Below are 20,930 nucleotides of genomic sequence, written 5' to 3'. Positions count from 1 at the left end.
GTTTTTTTACCGTAAAGGCTTTTGTAAGGAGGGCATTAAAATTCAGCGTCAAAAACATGCAGATTTGGGGAATAACCGGCGTGAGTGTGAGGTTGAATCATGTTTGTCAGCTGACATTATGAGGCATTTCTCCTTTGTAATCTCTTTGTAGTCTTCATCCTCACGCCGACGTCATATGACCGTTACATAACCGATGACAAAACAGCCAACACGGACAGTGTCGCACATTCGCCACCAGGTGGCAGCATCGGCCAAATCTTTTCGAGTGGTTAAATAAATAAATAAATAAATAAATAAATAAATAAATAAATAAATAAATGAAACGAACGGATAAATAAATAAATACATGATCGCGACGTGCAGAAACATAAGCAGTGCGTCTTGCGATGAAAAACAAATATCCTCGGATTCAAGTGTAAACAAGGAAGAAGAGATAAATAGACAGAGAGAGAGAGAGTGAGAGAGATAGAGAGAGGGGGGAGAGAGTGAGTGGGTACAGCTGCTGCTGTAGAAGAGGAGGAGGAGGAAGAGAGAGAGAGAGAGAGACCCACTTCCACGCTGATGTTCAGGAGAGAAAACAGCATCCAGCAGCAGTGAGTACATCTCCGTTTGTTATGTCACGTTAACTTACATGAAGGAGGGATATCTGCTGTTTTTCTCAATCATAGAATGGAATGAAATCAACTGTACGGCGGCTTTTATAAAAGGTGTCACTTCAAAAATATGAAGTGCTGGATGTAACGGCGAGGTTATCATATAGGATACCCGGAGGAACCGCTCACCTGAGTCGTTAACCTACTTTAGACACGTTGTCATGGTGACGCACTGTGTTTATTGAATCAACACCACCACGGTCAGGTCAACAACACATGTTCTCACAAAACTCGCTTTAATCTGAAATATCAGAGAACATCAATTGTAGTTCGGACCAAAACAATCACACAGCGCGAGATGCTGTGTGACGTCAGCTGCACGCGCCATCAGTGACTTTATCCCACGCGCACCCGGCCACCCACTGGTGTGATAACATCAAATAAAAAGAAAAAAATACACAAGAAAAGTAAAATAAATAAATAAAGGTGATGTATGTAAAATATGCACAACAGCGGCCAACAGCGTTTAAAATGGTCACTGCAATCCCATTGACATCAAACTAATCACTTCAAACGTTGCATGAGTTTGTTGCCAGATTTGCCCAAATAATGTAAATAAGACGCTGCACTTTGACTCACTTTCTTTACTCTGCCATGTTGGCAGGAAGTAGCTTCTGAAAATAAATCACAGAACTCAACACAGACTGCATATGTTGGACCCTGAGAATGCACCATGTGTTTTTCACATGTATGGAAACAGTCACTGCAGACTGCAGTATTCTGTCAGCTCTAACTTTCTGATAAACTGTTCCTAATCCTAATGCAGAGAATGCTTACACACCCCAATACAAGCATGTAATATAATGATATTAAATAACTGCACAAGATGATTAGCTTAAGTGATCACTGTTGTGATCCTTGTGCTCAGCTATCTCACATCTATCTATTGCCTGGTATATATATATGCTGCCACTTATATACATCTATAGGCTTTGATCAGTGTGACTTTCTGCCAAAATAGCGTTGTTTAGAGCTCCAACTAACAATTATTTCATAACTGATAAATATGTTGATTATTTTCTCAATTAATCCAATATTTGTTTGGTCTATAAAATGTCAGAAAAAACTGAAAAATGTTGATTTGTGTTTCCCAAACCTGGAAACGATGATGTTCTCAAATGTCTTTCCAAACTTTATTCAGTTTTAATTATTTCTTTGTCATATGGAACAAAGAAACCAGAAAATATTCACATTTAAGAAACTGAAAAATGAGAAAAGGTGTTTTAATTATTAATAAAAAAAAACCTCTAAAACTGAATAATCGATGATAAAAATAGTCAGTCAGATAATAAGAGACCTTAAAAAGTGAAAACCTTGTGTGAAGTTTACCGACATTGCTTCCCTGTCTGGAAGAATATACTTCTCTTCCGGTCGAGACGTTTTTGAGATAAGAACCAAGGCTTTTTAGGATCATTCTGTTTTATTGACGCTTAGCAGCTATTGGCTCATGCCAAGCTCTGCAGACATCTAGTGTATTGCATTGTTGGCTGCAATTTTGCGAATATAATGGGCGCACCAGTGTAATCAGCATTTAAATTGAACATTTAACAAGTCAGTATAAATGTTTCCTTAATCTCTGATGACACAGCATGGACATTTAAGGTCTTAAGGACTCTGTGTGTATGATTTTCACAGCAGGGTGTGAACACTTTTTAATGACGGGTGGTGTCAATATAAAGCACAAGTGACAGTTGTTGCCAAGCTTTTATTACATATTCAGGCCTTATTATTGTTGCTCCTCATCATTTTTCAGGGAATAATATCCCAGTTGATTTGTACACTAAGGGCTCTCTCTGTAAACTGACATGAAGTAATGCATCCTAGTAAACAAATGTTTCCTGTTATGCATAAAACTGGAATTAAAAAGAGAGAGAAGAAAATCTTTAAGAAGGTGTAAACACTGTTCTACTGATAAAAGGGGAATAAGTGCAACAGTAAAACAACAACATTATTTAAAATAGGCTAAAAGAGGATATTCTGTATCCAGAACACTGCAGTAAACCAATATCTACACACATGGGTGTTTATTCTAACACCTGCTATGAAGAAAAGTACCTTTGCCTCGGTGACTAAACAGGAGCCTCATGGGACGTAAATGTCTGACTGTTTAAAGAATAAAGATGATAGTGAATTTACTGCAGTGGATAATCTGACATGTTGAAGATCAATACGTCTCTCTTGTCCGTCCTCTACATTCACAGCTGCAGCCATATGGTGTTATGTTTGTGCTCTGAGGTTTACCAGTATTCACATGAACATGCAATCATCACCTCTCTCACACAGGTTCTATCGTACACACTCACATAATAAGACAATTAGCTTAGGTTACAACAAACAGTCCAAACAACAGATGCATGAAAGTGCATGAAAGTGCAATGAGTTTAAAATAAATATTATCACTTCCCACTTTGTGTTTAACATGAGGGTTTTTTCCCCTGGTCTTTTCATCAGTTTAAGGTTGAGGATGTTTGGATGTTGACGTAAAAATAATCAGTGTTGAGATCTTTGGTACAAAAAAAATCAACTTTCCTTTATCACGTCTGTATTATCAGTAACCGTCGCGTAGAACTGTTTGGTTTTGGTGGACTGACGTGCCATTCAAGTTTAATCTGAATAATTAAACAAAAAAACAATATTTGATTTTGCAGAGATCCATTAATGTGAGCTTGGGACCAGCACCAGGAGAACACTGGATGTGGACCTTCTTGTGGCTGGGGTCAATTTACAGTGTCACCTGTTAGGTGGTTGGAAGCCCAATTCCCTTCTACTCAGCCATAAGCTGCCCACCTCAAATTATATACAAATGATATATTATGAATATACAATTATAAATGATATACTATTTCTTTGTACTTGTAGTGACGTGTTTGTTTGTGGCATTAAGTTCACTGTCTGCTGGCTCTGGCTTCATACTATATCAATATAGGAGATATTGATCCTTTCATACATCTGTCATCAAGGGACCAAGAATATTTTTCCAAATGCTTCACATTGGAATATGGGCAGCAGTGATAATAAAAACAAAAAATATTATTGCTATTCTCTAAAAGGCTGTATGCCTCTGTAGTTTCTCACATTATCAGTCACCTTGACTGCGTCATTCCTCATTTCATGCTACACATCCTTCCTTATGAGTCACTCCCTGTTCACATGTGTCGGTGTCACATTCCATATTGTAATAATTGTGAATATTCACATGACTACTCACATGCACAGTTCTTCACACAGATTACAAGCCCTCAGACCACTCACCCACTCAGCATGAAAACACAAGTTTCACCAGGCAGAAATGCAGCTTCTACAGCAGCTCAGAGTCCCCATTTATGACCTCTATATGGACCAGTTGTGCACATCTGGTGAGCTTAAAACAGATGCACACATACTATGTTAACAGAACTGGTAATTACCTACAGCAGAGGTCATCAGTTAAAATCCTGAGAGGTCCCGACAGAGACAATTTCCAATTTCCATAACTTCTTAATATCTAACCATTGTTTAAATCCAATATACTGTTGTGTATATTTAAATATGTGCATCAACATCTGTGCGTAGTCAATAATTGACTTTAAAATCAAAGTATAATGAAATAATATTTTGACATTTGAATTAGGGCTGAAACAATTACCCGATTAATCGATTACTAAATGAATCGTCAACTATTTTGATCATCGATTCATTGGTTTAAGTGTTTTTAAGGAATTAAAACAAGTTTCTGATTTTTCAGCTTCGTAAATGTGAACAAACATTTTTGTTTTTTGGACAAAAACGAGACATTTGAGAACATTATTCTTTCCAGGTTTGAGAAACGCTCATTTGCATTTTCTGACATTTTATGGACCAAAAGATTACTCGATTAATGGAGAAAACAATCGACTGATTAATTGATTATGAAAATAATTGTTAGTTGCAGCCGTAATTTGAATACAAATATAAAATAGAACCCACAAAACAAAAGATAAAACAAACTACAGATGCCCAAAATGAATATATTTTAGGGAATAAAATGAATGATCACCTATTTCTCTTTTTGTTCACTAAAAACTCTTTCCTCCTCTCTTGATAGAGTGTGTGCGTCTCACTCACTGTTGGTCACACATGGATTGTGGGTCTGTTTACCTTTGATAATACCATAATATACTTTTAAATACTCCTCTGTACTCCTTCTGGGTACTGATACAGCAAATGATGTGCTTTTACTTTGAAACAGGAAGAGGATGTGTTGTTTGTAGTGATATACAGACACTGAAACTGACCTGAAAGTCTTACATAAATACCATCATGGCTGTAATCATTTTATCGAAATCGCAATACAGCCCACTGCAATTTTCAAATCACAGGAGCCGCAATATTTCTTAAAGCCAGAATGTGTGCCAAAAATATTATTTTAGATGATTTATTGTCTTGATCTACATGCATCTTTTTCTACAGACTGAAGAGAACATCTTTGTTTCTTACAGATCTGCACAAATACCACACAGTAATCATATTTTTCAAATGAAAATGAAAAACATTTCCATTTCCTCTGACATCGTGAATCGTAATAATCGCATTCATTCAATAATGATTCAAAATCGTTCAGTCGCAGTGTTGTGTGTCTGTTCCCTGTTCTTTATTGAATGATAGCATATTGCTGTTTTCAGCCAGGGAGTTATTCAGAATGGAGCACTCTGCCATGCCTCAGTGGGCAGTCATGGTTTGGACACAGAGACGTCCCTTTCAGTCAGTGGAATAATTACCGTCTCCTCCAGCAGCAGTGCTGCTTCTCTTTAGCTTCTTTCTCTCCATGTCAGAACAGTCTCTGAATGCATGAAGCCTACATATAATGTTCGCTTTCTAAAATGTACCATCTTTTTCTGACAGCTTGCCTGTGTCAGGGAAAGGAAGCGACGCTGGATTCTGAGACGAGCAAAAATAAACTGCTGAAAAGTCAGCGAGAACTGTGGGGGACTTCATGCTCCCTAACCCGGCCTTCATAAACCTTGATGGACATTTCTGATCCCTGTCTTAGTGGCCACCCAGGAGAGAGATTATATCACATGCTCCTTGAGGGGTGTCCACAAACCCACACTCTCTGAGACTCGAGTGGTAGAGACGCCCTGGAAAACTTCCCTGGAGCTTTTAGAGCAACACAAACGTTCCTAATTTGTGCGACGCACTCAAAGGAAGTATTTAATAAAGGAAGTAGTTCATGTTTTAGCGAGGACCCACAAAAGAGACCCAGCCACGGCTCAGTGCAGGGTCTCAGACAAACTGTCAGGGAAGATTGATTTGGACGAGAGGACGGTGGAAGGGACAGAGGTGATGGGGAACAAGAGCACCAGCTTGTCACAAGGTCCAGATGCTGGACCCACTCACAGAGAAGACGGGGCTTTACTTGATAACACCACAGGTAAGTGAATTCTGTTTTTATATTGTAACATACAGTAGGACTGCTGTGAGCACACCTGCTCTGCTGCTGTATACACTCAAGCCTCTCCCTCAGTCAGGGCTGATAGTATTGCTTGACAGAGCCTCTTTTCAGATGAAGGACACAGCATACACATAGTGTTTGTTCATGAAGATCGATCACAGGCAGAGTCATATCATCAAAAACAACAGACAACAAATCACCAAAAGTTACTCACTGCAGCTTTAAATGACCCCCGAGTGCCTTGATTAAACTCTGAGACACAGTAGAACAGATAAGAGACATTATCCTGCAGATAAGTGACTGAAAGCATTTTCAGAACAACAATAAGCTCATCATCCATCTGTGGAGCACCGTCTCCCACAAACTGCTGCACCTGAACAAACAGACTCAGATGATCGGGATGATATGAAGCTGTAAGGAAGCCATGGTTCCCTCAGATGGGTGCGACGTACTCGACTGTTGGAGCGGAGAAGCCACGTTATATAAGAGCAACACTTTACAGCCCCAGTTGTGTTGCAGTTACGTCACAACAGTTGCAAACACATTGTGAATGCAGAAAAAAAGACTAGGTTGAACTCAAAAGCACAAGATCTGAAAATTCTGGAAAAAACAAACCACCAATTTTACGAATTAACTTCAATTAAGTTATTGAAGAAGCACAGTGTGATCTGCGATGTTTCAAGTTGTGTTTTGAACAACATCCACCATAGATGATGTCGGGTGGTGGCACGGTGTAAAGTGCCAGGACTCTGCTTATCCTTATCTGTCAGTATTACTAAATCATTAAACACTAAATTATGACATTTATCAGTAAATACGACATTTGATGTTTGCAGTGTCTATTTATTTAAATATTTAGTCCAAATTAGTCACTAAAAACTGGACTTATATTACAGATTTTGCTAGCTCAGCTTGCACACAGGCCATTTTAGAAGTCAGTGAATATAACATTAATGACACTTCAGATAGATATTGTCCTTGTGTAACAATAAAAATAAAAACTCCAGGCACTAGAAACAAACACTAGACTCAAGAACAGGTGAATAGTGCTGACATCTCATGAGAAGTGCTGGTACTCAAATGAGTAAAATACAGAAGTGTGGGTCCTTCATATCGGACGGAACCGGCCCACTTCAAGCACTTTGTGGTTCCACTTTACTGGTGTGAACATGGGCTGGTTCACAATGGAACAACAGGCCTAAGGGGAGTCGTGCTGGTGTGAAAGCACGTTACTGTGTTTGCTTGCTGAATGCTATTTCACCCCTGGATGCCACAAAATCTTCCACAGTGGTCCTTTAATATCAGCTGGAGTCTTTGTAAAGCATGTTGAAGTGTTTTCAGTACATTTTCATATCAAATGTGTACATTTCCATACGATTTCTCAGCAAAAGCCACTACGAACGTGTCGTATGCTACAGCTTAAAAATAACCCTACTAGAACATCTCAGGTGTATTTCATTCAAGTGTTTGTTTGTGCTGTGCGTTTCCAGGAAGTGTTTCCAGAGACGGACCTCTGGGCCTCAGCCCGGAGCTGCTGGCCTCGCTGCAGTCCCTCGGAGAAAACAGCGACTACACACTGCTGCCACACTCCCTGCACCAGGTGTGTTTGCACACGCGTGCGTCCGTGTCGTCAAGAGAGAATACAGTGTCTCTGTAGACAGGTATCTGCACGTTAGCTCACATAAACATATTCAACCCAGAGCTGGCATTGGAGTCTGAGGTCTGGATGTGCGTGTGCACATGGCTGAAGGAAACATCAGCAGTAGCTACTGCTGGGCTATGTCGTCCTTTTGTTCCTTATGTGGAGTTGAGGGGATTTGAACCAGCAACCCACTGCTCCTTTGTTCATCTCCGGCTGCCTCAGACCATAATTGCAGCGTTCAAACAGACGTTCTAATTAGCGGTGTGATAAATATGGTGTGGTTGGGGTTTGTGCGTTTAGCTGAGAAGGATCAGAGCAGAAATATCATGTGTGCGACACTTCTACAAACAACACTGAGACACAATGATGAATCTGTCTGGTGCATTCAGGAGCTTGTCTTTACTTTGCATTGCTGCCAGTTATTATGGAACCAAAGCAAAGCTGGTTTGCCTCAAATACTCAGAAAGGGAAAATGAGAGTAGAAGCAGCGTTTAACAAAAGCAGTTTTATTTTGGTTTCTGTTGGTGTGACTGATTGCCCACTCTAAAGATAACTATGTTCATCATACAGACCCAGGATGTGGTCAGTGTCTTTCATACACTATCAGACATGTGAGTCCATACTTGGACATAGCAGCAAATACCTGCTGTACTGAATATGTCAAGGCCTGAATTCACTAAATTAAAATCAATTAAAGCAGCATTTAAAATCTATATGAGCCTGAAAAAATTACTCCATTTGTGTCTTTTTTAGCTGCTTGTAAATCATGATTATGATAATGCAGGCTCGATCTACAGAAATGCACTGCACTCCAGACGTTCTCTGCTGAGTGTGAAGATTGTGAGAATGCAGATGTCTGTTAAAGCTACACACACGGACATTCTTCTGAAACTCTTCTGCCAGCTCAGTCTTAAATCTCCATTCAATATCCGACTGAGCTCACGTGAGAACAAAGAGGAGAATCCACAGCGAGTGAATGAGTGAGAGGCTTCCCATCTGTATGTGACACGCCCTCGACTGGATGCTTCAAACATCCTCCTACTGTCCAAAATGCATCTCCCACTGCACACCACACATCTGCCACATGTGAACGGCCAACTCCGGAGAGTGTCCACGCCCAATTCTTCAGACACGATCAGAATTATTATCGGCATTATTGGCCAAGTATGAGTGAACGTACAAGAAATGTCTCCTACAGCAATCTTATGAGATCATGATAAAGTCAAAGAACAATCAAAGTTTTGTAAGCTTAAGATGAAGGTCCATGCAACACTGAAGGGTCACTGAAGGCTGAGAAGGCCTCTGAGCCGGAGTCTCAACATCAATGTCCCAATAATGTCTTCTCTGCTCCGAATACCTATTTAGATTTTTTTACTATTGGATATTTTCGGACTCAATTTAATATTTATTCTCACTTTACTTTGGCTATTTTGAAGAATAAGTAGATTTTTGTGGATGTTTGTTTATGCCACACACAGTGTGATGAACATAGAGAACATTCATGTTCATCTTCAGGTCAATTGCAGGATTTGATGCTCTGCTTGATGCATATTCTGTATGTGACAGAACATCTAATATCTTGTGCTTTGTGACTGAGATGAAACAAGCAATTTGAATAAGGTGAATTCTGCAGCAGGATCTGTAACCTTTCCTCATATTTCACACTATTTATAGTTTTATCAAATCACGTAGCAGTGAGCGCGGGGGGAGGCACGCACACACACACACACACACACACACAGACACATTAATCTGGACCATAAGTAGCAGCATGTGACGTTCATGTCTCAGGTCGTCCGTGCGGCTCTGCCTCACATGTGATTCTCATCTTTGATGGAATTTGGTGAATTTCTAAGAAAAACATCCACATTAAAACCTCATTAGTGTTTCATGAGACCATTTCCAGTGCTTTGATTCCTCCTGAGTTCCTGGAGATGTTTTACACTGAAATGTCACATGGGTTGATTTAATTTAAGCCTCAGAATAACTGAACAACAGAAGAATCCTGCACATGAATTTGCATTCTATACCTCCTGTTTAATCAATGGATGTTGTTTTTTTCAGATTGCAGAGGCCTTCTCACTCCAAGAAGACTGTATCCTTTTTTGCACATACTGACCTAAGTTCTCTATTTCTAGGCACGGACACATTAGTCAGTCTCTCTCTCTTACACACACACACACACAAAAAGGTGCTCGTGTTTTTATTGGCTGAACAAGAGTTTAGCGCTAATATCAGTCTGATGGATGTTAAAAACAGTTTGAGGTCGACCACACCAGTCAGCAATGTAGATGTAGCAATCGCAATGTAAATACTGGATTAAATGTCCATCGATGTATGACTGACGTCGAAGTGCAAGAGTCTCTTATCTTCTGTTCTTTTCTATGTGTCTTTGTCCCTGAGTTACTGGGTGTTCCCCATACTTTGGCTCAGAGCCCTGAGGGTGTGCAGTGGTAGTTTGTTCTGGTTGTGTTTGTGTTGTTCACCTGGCAACAGCTGTCGTCAGATCTCGCTGCACTCGCTGACAGAATAAAAACCCACCCCCTGGATTTATGGAGGAGAAGGGTTTTGTGCGACAGGAAGAGAAAAATGGGAAGAGAAACATCTGTATTCACACGAGAGAGCGACATCTCACTTAAGCAACAGCTTTACATGATTCTCTATGTAAATGTGTTTTAACAGTAGAAATACGTAATGAATTCCCCTTTCTAACTGTATGTGTATGTGGTGCACCAGCTTAAACAGGCACTGATAAGTACTTTTTTTATTTATCTTCACTAATGGGTTTTTTCCTTTATCCTTGATGGTATCTGAGGAGCGGAAATGTTTTTTCTGCCCCTTTTCTTTTCTTTTTTTATAGAATTACCCAGAAAAACCTGATTTATCTGGGCTTTTGGACCACTTGGTCATATGAGACCGTATTTGCTTCACTGTACTATGCATTTGTCCATTTTCTTTATCAATAATGTAAAAAGATGCATCCATGCTCCATGGTGAGTCACCAGACCCCTATGGTAGATCAATAACTCCATAATAACCTTTTTGTATAATGTGAATCAAGTAATCTGAACGAGAATAACACTTCACTAGTCTCTGTTTACAGCCTTTGCTAATTCTGTCCCTTCCCTAGAGGCTTTAACCCATCACAGGGCAGTTCAGAGAGAGAGACACAGCATTCTTACTGGCTGCTCTGCCACAATCACTTAACATATAGAACACGTCGCTCTAAAGATTGCGACCCCAGCACTGGCAACAGCTTCCTACACTGCAAAGAAACAGAAAAAAAGTAGAAGTAGAGTTTCAGAGATGGAGGGCTTGTCTAGAGTAAGGACTGTGATCGTCAAACATTAGTATTTTATTAACCTACATATACAACTCAACAATATTCTTCCAGTAATCCTGCCTACATAAGCTTTAAAGCTATAATATGTGACATATGGACTGTTTCACTATGGCCATTCTTTAATGACGTCATCCACTTTACCCTCTGAGTGGCAGTGATAGATTTTCATCTGCAGTGGTGGTGAAGACAGTTCCCATAAGCCCACACTGCTTCACAATGTTGTCAAATTAGGTCTTTGGTTATTGCTTTGATAAAGATTCCCCTAGCAGCAACATTAAATATTGTGTATTTAAATTAAAAAAACATGTTTCATTGATTTTGTCATCATGACAAATGGGTTCATGGACATTAAGTATAAACTGAAGTTTCTGTTTCTTCTTTATTGTACATTCCTAGATGTGAAAATGCATGTTTATTATTTCTTTCCTTTGTCTTCACTGTCTTTGCTGCTGTAATAATGTAAATATCACTGAATGAAAGCCAGTTTGTCCTTAAACAGTGTTGCTACCAGATCAGTGGGCCATTCAGTTCCTTCAGCTGGAGAAGCTCTACCATGAACGTCTGCTCTCCAACCTTGCTGCCCTACAGGAAAACTGGGGTACTGCATGTGTCTATATTCCCCCTCTATAAAACAAATACGACCGGTCATCAAAAACCTCCATGCAATTCTGTGCAACCACAAGACAAACAGTGTGCTTTCTTTTCTTCTCACTCGTATGTTCACCAGAGAGTCGGTGGAGAGAGAAGAACCCTGACAACAGTGAGGTTCCCGCTGAAACCGACACAGTCAGTGAGAACTACATCCAGGCCTTGATCCAGATCTGTCAGACACATCCCAGGTACAGATTAACAATTTAAAAACACAATGATGTGTTTAACCTGATACAAACAGACACATGGGAAAGACCATGGATTCACCCACAGCTGTTTTTATTTATGAGCAACCACAGAAACTCCTCCCAAGGGTGTGGTGAGAGTCAGCAGCAGACTTTTGGCTCTTTCCAGCATCTCTTTGTTATTAAAAATGTCCCCATGCCTCGGCTCCTGGCCACAATGCAGGAGCTCAAAGATCAAATTCCTCTCATACCGCTCACATTTTCTTACCTCTATCATGTCAGACATAGACCCTCTGACACCAGTTTTGCTTTACTGTACTTTCTTGTGGACTCGCTGAAGAGTCATAACCCGAGCTGGGACATTGATAATGTATGAAGGTGCACTATGGGAATTACTGGGGAAAAATCTACAGTTCCAGTGACAGGATTGAAAAGGTTACTGCAGGACAGTGATTTCCACCAGACACAAACTGACAGACTGCTGCAGATCTGGATGCCAGACGATGCTGTGACTCCGCCTGCATGTTGATTGTAGCCGCAGGTCAGTTTGTGCAGGTGGATTCGATTTGGCTAAAGAAGAGATGAAAAGAGCCTGGAGAATAATTTGAGTGTTTTAATATGTTGAATAACAGAGCAGTAATCTCCTTTGACCTCTCCTCCGCTGACTGTCTTTTTTTCCTCTCTCTGGTTTTCTGTTGTGCGTCCCTCAGACCAACCATCGGTGTGGAGAAGGTAAGACAATGGAATGTTCTCTCTCTACATTGCTCATGAATCAGTTTCAGACTCTGTTTTTTGATCCAACAGAGCACAATAGATCTAACGCTGAAGGAAAGTCAGATGAAGAACCAGACACTGCAGTGCTGTCATAATGAAGGTAAAGTGTGTATGAATATAGACAATATAGCTCTGTGTCTCCAGGTCCGAAAAGAAGTCAATGAAGTTTAAGACAAAAGGACTCATTTTCATTTTCCTAAGATGTTTCCTATGAACTCAATCATTAGGTTCAGATTTTCTTCACTACAATATGATATGATGTCTATTTTGGTCTCTTTAGGATCAAATGACTTTCAGGCAGAGCATGTTTTGGGGTGTGAAGACCATGTGATTGACAGCTAGATTTGTACAATAGATGCATGATCTTTCAAATGCTAAAAATAATATGGTTGGTTTAAAAAAAAAACACATTTAATTGACATTTCTTTCATGGCTGTGGTTTGAGCTAAATGCTAACTGTGTGCAATAATGTGTCCACAATGAATGCTGATGCTAAGCTGGTGCAGTGTTTTACAGTTGGTGGCAAACAGCATGCTTACGTTAGCTAAACAGCAAAGACCAATTTCAGTTGATGAGTAATTAGTCTTGTAAGGTTCACCATTTGAACCATTCTGATCAATCTCCAGGAGCTAAACTTCTCTCACTATAGCAAACAGTGAAGATGAAAGCAGATGTTTTGATGACTGAACATGACTTAACTTTGATGTTACCGCCATGAACATCAATCCAAAACAAGGTCAAATATGAGTCAAGTCTTAATAATCAATAACCACTGTCCCACGTCTCTTCACTATTCTCGTCAACAATCCAGAAACATCACACCGAGATGTAGAACCAGAACGGAAGATGAACTCTGGATCAGAGACATCTTCTCTGCAGACGGGAGGTCAGGAGGGAAATGAAGAAGAGGTTGGAGAGGAAGAGAAAGAGGTTTTTGAGGAAGGACAGGAAGTAGAAGAAGAGGAAGAGGAGGAGGAGGAGGGGACGTGTGCAGAGACACCAGAAGAGGAGGAGGAAGTGAAGGTGGAGTGGCCCTCAGGAGTCCCTCAGGCTTCAGATAAGGAGTTGGCCAAACTGTCCAACACGGAAGGGGTAGGAGTCCACTCTCTCACTCTTTCCTGCACATGTGGAGTGATTATTATTAATAATAATGTTGCTAGTTATGTAATGTGTTTAGGACACAAGCTGAATGTGAAGGGCAAAAATCTTTTTGAAGCTCATCCGTCCTTCCTGCCCACCTGTCTTTTTTTCCCATCCATCCATCATCACCAGCCCTTTGTTCCTTCTTTCCTTCCTCTCTCACTGATTTCTCCTGTTTTATACGGTCTATACGTAACGTAGACTTCTTTGTCTTTGCCGGGACACTCCCCCTGATCTCTGCGTTTCCCCGTGTGAGATCATTTTCACTTGTTTATGTTCAAAACCCTCCACCTATGTGCACTGGTGTGGCTCCACATTTAGGATGTCTCCTCTGCCAAATGTGTCCGAGCCAAGACGTCATGTCCTGGTTCAGACTCTGGAGCAGGAGGGGCCTGTTTCTCTGTAGACGTGGGGGTGAAATCAGAGCTGTTCCAAATAATCAGTACAAGCTGAATTTCCCGTCATGACGGGATCAGGTTCATGGCTGTTATGCAATCCAGTGGAGATTTGACAGGGTGGGCCATGGGTGGGACTCCTGTCTCTGTAAATATTGCGTCACAATTCATAAGTGTTTTGGAGTTTGTCCATTCTCTTCTCCCTGATTGTCTCATTATATTATAATTGTGGAAAAGTGGATTTAAAAAGTCGAAACAATTTTAAAGCCCAGAGCTGGACTGATTGTCTTTTTTAGTTATTTACTTAGAGCTACTGATGCATGGATATACACTGAGGCAATAAGTCGCATAAGCATCAAACTAAAAAGGAACAGCAGCAGCAGACAGAGCTGAACTAAGAGGAGCATTTGAAGACACTGTGTTTAAAAACAGATAATACCAGCTGTCAGTCACACGGGTGTCGAATCTATTTTTCTGAGACTGAGAACGTTAACTCTTCAGAGAAATGTTTACTGACAGTATTATGAAGTGAGAATTAGAAGCTCATTTTCCCATAGACTTCCATTCACACAGTACACTCAGCAGCGTCACCCCCTGGTGGCTAACTGCAACTTCCATCAAACTTTGTTTGCTTCACATTTCAAACAAGCACACTACATACATTTGTATATATAACATGATATATAGATGATATATGATCTATGGGCAGAACCAATGCACCACCATACTCTAGGATCCATTATCTCATTTACAACCAGCTAAAAAAAGGTTCCCATTGCCAGTGGAGGAGTTTGTTTTTCACTTTCTTTCCTCCAGTGAGTCACGTTCAACATCACAAACGCGCTGTCGTCAACCGACATGCAACGCACGACAGAATAAAGCATCACAGAGTGTTATGATGGTTGCAAAATGTCACACTGCTAAAGGTGCAGTGCAGACTGTGACTAGACGGCATTCACCTAGGTGTCATGTTTACGGTCTGCTGCAGAGTCATGTGACCCAGTAGTAAATGCTGATTGTGAGCCAGATGTTGGCAGGTGTTTGTGGGTTTGTCAGCGGTGGATGAGGAGCTTCAGAAAGGTACAGCCATTGGTAGGTCTGCTATACTGAACTAAAATATCAAAGGCATGGCACAGTCCTTATCTTTTTTTCTATCTTGCACACAACAAATCAATTAACATCCATGCAGCGATACCACTGTCACTGAAAGTTCACATTCATAACTAAAATGTCACCGTCCTCTGAAACGTCACGAGTGCACACACGCTGATACCTTTTTGCCTGCAGCAGCAACAGAAATGTCGGCTCTGTACTGAAGTGTGAGGAAGTTCACAAGCAGTCGCGGCAAACGTGTGGATGAGATTTAGATCAAGAGGAAGACACAGTCTCGCCAGCACGGATTCTGATCCGACCGCTGTTGCTGTTGACCATGTCTTCATACTGAAGTGACACAAATGGAAAATTGAATTTGTGTGTCCACACAGCCATGAAAAAAAAACTAGATCTGAGTCACGGTAGAGAAAAATGAGATGAGTCACTTCAGCCTGGTAATGTGAATGTAGCCTGTGTGATCCACACATTTGCTGCACAGAGTCATGTTATACTCAGGATGATTAGTATTTACTCTGGTGATATTTACTTTCACACAGGGAGTGTGTCTGCTGCTGTGTTTTACACATGGTTTGCCTTCGACGACTGCCGTGACTAATGTTCTCTTAAATGCTCCTCAGTACTCGACTAAATGTCAGGATTCTTCAGGCGTCTGCCAGTTCTGAAAATATAACCCTAACCCACGAGGAAAGGCTTTGTTGAAAAAGTAAATAGATTCAGGGAACAACATAGTGTTGTTTGTGTCCGAACCCGACTGAGCCCAAGAGAATATTGTCTGACCCTGTATTTTCTGGCCGAAGCACACTGTGATTGTCACACAGGTGGTTGTTAGCCTTTATTTATGGTTACAACAAGTGACAAAACTTATCATTACCTTCCAGAGAAAACAAATACCAGCCCCACGAACTCACGAGCAGAATACAGTTTCAGACTCACCGTTAATGACAATCAGTTCTTCTTTTTTAACTCTTGTTAAACTGTTGACATAATCCAACCACTGTGGTTGATTTTGAATTGTTGGCTTCATTAATATGTTGCATTTACAATCCTTTCATAAATCATAACCCTCAGTTCTAAACAGAAACACTAGTTCAGTCACTCATCAGTTTCTACATATTATTTTTCAAATGTTTACTCCATATTTCCAATAAAGCCATTAAAAAACTCAATTTAAATCCACCAAATATTATTTTGTTTTGACAAAAAGAACTAGAAAATACATCAATCATGTTTGATTCTGTAAAAATAAAGCTTTTCTAATTAGCAAAGGCTAGCATCAATACATATTAAACAAGGTTCCTTAGCATTTAGCTCCAAGCACTACTTTGCCTAAACAAGAGGATTTGTATGAATTATAATTCTTTACACCCAGCCTTAATTATACTGAATTTATTCCAAAACAAGACAACACTGAAACAACTGCATGTTGTAATTATTCCTGAATAATTTTATTTTTATTTAACCAGGGGAAAAAAACAACACGTTGAGATTAAAAATCTTTTTATCCATGTGTGTCGTGGCCAAGACAAGCAGCAGCACAGTTACAACAAGGTTACAGTCGGCAACCATACATACTATAAAAACATAAAACAAGCAAATAAGCAATTATCAGGATCACAGTCGTCATCATAAAACCCCATAAATCAGAGACAACATGTACGGACAGATGTGTCTGCCTCCAAGTCGTCCAGTATTCTTCTAAATAAACAACCAGTGAGAACAAGCCTTTTAATTTCAAATCTTTCACTCCAGGCAAAGGGAGTTGCAAACATCAAAGCCCTTTTCCACCAATTTAGTTCTGACCTTTGACAAACAGTGAGAGAATATCCTGGGAATGAAGCCGACAGGAGCCAGAGCTCCCCTGACTGATGAATGTCAACAGGTAAGGAGCGCAGAAGACCGACAATAGCTTTGTACTGTAAATAAATATCCCTCTTTATGTGTAGACAATCAATTCCAACCAACACGCTCATATAAACCACAGATTTCATCCTCATTCATACAGAAGCTACACACTCCACTTATAATCGAGCCAAGAGCAAAACTGTCAACTTTTAATCCTATAAATCCTTTTTTATGAACTGCAAACTCATCCACTGCATCATAAAGCAAGACAATTACAGCCAATGTCGACATGTTGACTGTATGTCAGGCCTCCCTTTACATATATTATATATATATATATATATATATATATATATATATATATATATATATGTATATATATATATATATATATATATATAGATATATATATGTGGCTGATATATATATATATATATGTATACATAGATATATATATATATATATATATATATATATATATATATATATATATATATATATATATATATATATATATATATATATATATATATATATATATATATATATTCACCATTAACCAGAAAATGTGCCCCAAATGCTCAGAGAATCATGTGTGTAGTCTTAACCTAAACACTGATCTATGCATCTGTTCTCTGCTCACATTCACTAACACGACTTTTCCCTGACAGATTGTTTCACACATGCACATTTACAATAAAAGAGATAAAAACAGCCGTCAGCAGTAACACATGACACATCGATGTTCAGGTCCAGCATTAGTGTTGACCTCATTGCTTCACTGGATAATTGACCTATAAATGATTGCAGCAGATGACTCCATGGCTTCACTATATATAGTCAGCATATGTCAATACTGTGTGTTACAGTTTCTGGCTCAGTGTGCACTGGTTTAGAGATTATGATTTTCTTTTTAAATGGGGGGGGGAGGAGGAGTCTGCTGCTCTTTTGTTTAACAACAAACACAAGGCGGACAAAAGCCTCAACATTTACATGCTGGGAATTCCAACCTGATTTTACAAAAACTAATGTTGTCATTACTTTTTTTCAATAACCGCGGGTAAATAAATGTTAAATTTGTACATACTGTACAGGAAAACAATGTTTGAAGTCGATGTTGTCTCATGCAGGAGCCACATTTTTCTGTCCAAACCTGACTGAGGCTGAGAGAATATCGACCAAACGCGACAGTTAAAGCTGAAGCATACTCTGACTGTCACACAGGTGGTCGTTAGCCTTTATTTATGGTTGCGGCAAATAACAAAGGTTAACTCTGCATCCAGGAGGAACACACACACACACACACAGAGATAGTCTTATGAGTTATGAGCAGCACTTATATTAGTATAATACGATTTCAGAGTCACCATTAGCAACAATCAATTCTTCTTCATTAACTCTTGTTAAACTGTAACCACTGATAAGTGTTTATGTAATCGTATTACATATTTATTTAATGTGGACTGAAAGGATAACATCCACTGTGGACGCTTCAATATCCTGTGTGATGCGTTCACTGACCTGTCATAAATAATAAGTGCCGGTTCTAATCTAATCAGATTATACCTTTAATCACTTATTTTGATTCTTTATATATCTATTTATTTCATTTTGATGCTTTTAGGTCTTCATTAGACAGGTTAGGGTCAGCTTGAACACACACAGCAGGGGACCATGGGTTGCAAAGGGTCCAAATGGGGTCCCAGCTCTACCAACTGAGCTCTCTGGCGCCCCCTACACTGTATTTTTAATACAACGGCATTTACATTTCACCCTGTGATCAAACCCAGCCTGAGCCTCCTCCACACTACTTAAATGTTAGATACACATTTTCACTTCTTATAGCACACATTCAGAATACTAACAGATGTAGCTCCAAATACAACACTCAGAGCTACTGTACTTTTCACACGTTTGAAAACATCTGCTCAGATGTTGGAGAAGATGAACAAACTCCATCATTTAAACTCAATAAACTAACTCAACTTCTGTAGATCTCCTCTCCTGATGGTCTGGTCTCAATTCTGAAGAGGAGGAGAGCGTCGCTGGATGGTCTGCCTCCCACCAGCACCTCTGACATCAAACCCAACTCCACACGCAAAGTTCGCTTCAGTGAACCAGACGACGGCATCGAGCAAGGTACACTTTAAGATGAGTCGTGCCGTCATCTGTTCTGACTTTATAAATAAGTGGATTTAACTCTGTGCTGTGTTTCTTACCTCACAGATGAGGTGGGTGGAGATTCCTGCCTGATCCTCCTGCTGCTGTGTCTGGTTACCGTGGTGATCAGCATAGGGGGCACCGCGCTCTACTGCACCCTGGTGGACACTTACTCCAACATTTGCACAGACTTCACCCAAAACGTGAACTTCTACGCGGTGAACGTGCAGAGGTTCTTCGAGGGCCTCGGTCACTGGCTGCCGCTGCGGACTTAACGCGCTTTCATCTGCTTTTCCATTTGCATTGAGCTGCAGTGGAGAGTGTGACAGAGACAGAGAGGATTAAGACTCTGCAGACGTGGCACCTTCGGGCACAGCTTTTATTTCTTATTCAACCACTGGAGTTGTGTTTGAGCAGGAGAGCTCACATCCCATGGATCACTGAGTAAAGTGTCAGTAAACTGGTGCTCAAAGCAAAAGCCAACAGTGGAAACTGTCCTCACCTCTGAAGAGCGTCTGTTCAGTCTGAACCACACAGATAACCAACAAAGAGGGGCTCACACCTCTCAGCGACTGTACGTCTACATTTTAACGCGGGTATTTTATCTTTGTCGTAGAGTAGCAGTCTTTAGCATCATTATTGAGTGTGAGTTTTCATTTTATTTTTAATTTAATCCCCCCATCGTTGTCTGCTCTTTTGTACACCCACCTACAAATATTAATTAAACGATGAACAATTGTTTTTTTAATCGCTCACTGCAATTAAAAGCAGGTGCATTAAGACGATTCTGGTGAGTTTCCATTGTCACGGAAATTGTGAATGAGGAAAATGGTTGAAAATGCTGTCACCAGCGTACAAGCCTAGTAATTTATTCTTAAGTGCCACAACGAGATACCTGTATCTTTACAGCTATGATTTTACAACATATTTATAAAATGATTGCAATAATATTAGTTCAGGATAAGTGCGACATGAAATTTTGATATTGTTCTACACCTATAGTGGAAACAGTAAAATATTAAAAGACCAATGCAGAGAGATGATGCTTGAGGTTTATGCATATCTAACATCATTCAAAAGCAAATAAAAAAAGAAGAAGCTTGTTTAGGAGCAAAAAATGACTATAAAGTAATTATCATGACTGATTATTTGTGAGTGTTCACGTTAATATAGTCCCGCCTCGTTCCATGCGAGTATAAGCACAAGGCTTAATTTGCTTTTGTTGATTTTGTTGTTTTTGTTTCACTCCATGTTTCCTGACTGGTTCAAGACAAAAACACAGACACACACACAAGCACGAAAGATTCCTGTAACATTTTGTTGAAAGAGAGAAAATAAAACTTTAGTGTCTCCTTTGTTTCCATCTACCCTCGTGGTGTCTTTCACTTTGTCTGAACTGAAGCATTGTTGGTGCTGACTTTTAAATGAAATGCTACCATTTTTATAATAAATGACTTTTAGCCAGCAGATGTCGCTGTACACCTCAGAATGAGCTCCAGAAAAGTGTGTGCTGCAGACAGAGACACTTAAAATGTAGTGTATCATTTAGACACTGTTGTGTTTGTGTTTTATCTTACACATGTCATAAGTGATGAGCTAAAACAGATGGAAATGTGCATGTA

The 20,930-nt window shown here is 39.8% G+C and overlaps 1 protein-coding gene across 1 annotated transcript; it reads left to right on the top strand.

The window, feature by feature from the left end:
- Positions 1-563: 563 nt before the first annotated feature.
- On the top strand, positions 564-20,675 carry cnstb (consortin, connexin sorting protein b). The gene is made up of 11 exons (XM_044049790.1): positions 564-593; positions 5,514-6,042; positions 7,554-7,663; positions 9,770-9,800; positions 11,560-11,646; positions 11,776-11,887; positions 12,595-12,616; positions 12,689-12,758; positions 13,470-13,750; positions 19,143-19,287; positions 19,375-20,675. Exons 2-11 carry the CDS (start codon positions 5,955-5,957, stop codon positions 19,581-19,583), a joined length of 1,155 nt encoding a protein of 384 aa, XP_043905725.1. The 5' UTR covers positions 564-593; positions 5,514-5,954; the 3' UTR covers positions 19,584-20,675.
- The last annotated feature ends 255 nt before the right edge of the window (positions 20,676-20,930 follow it).

This window comes from Solea senegalensis, linkage group LG17 (genome assembly GCF_019176455.1).
Source record: "Solea senegalensis isolate Sse05_10M linkage group LG17, IFAPA_SoseM_1, whole genome shotgun sequence".
Lineage (NCBI taxonomy): Eukaryota > Metazoa > Chordata > Actinopteri > Pleuronectiformes > Soleidae > Solea > Solea senegalensis.
This window is presented reverse-complemented; position numbering and strand designations above follow the sequence as displayed.

Bases quoted from the DNA above. Each gene is read 5' to 3' on its own strand.
- cnstb (XM_044049790.1), top strand. From the start codon at position 5,955: ATGGGGAACAAGAGCACCAGCTTGTCACAAGGTCCAGATGCTGGACCC. The intron at 11,888-12,594 runs GTACAGATTAAC...TGCGTCCCTCAG, and splicing joins ATCTGTCAGACACATCCCAG to ACCAACCATCGGTGTGGAGA. The intron at 12,617-12,688 runs GTAAGACAATGG...TTGATCCAACAG, and splicing joins CAACCATCGGTGTGGAGAAG to AGCACAATAGATCTAACGCT.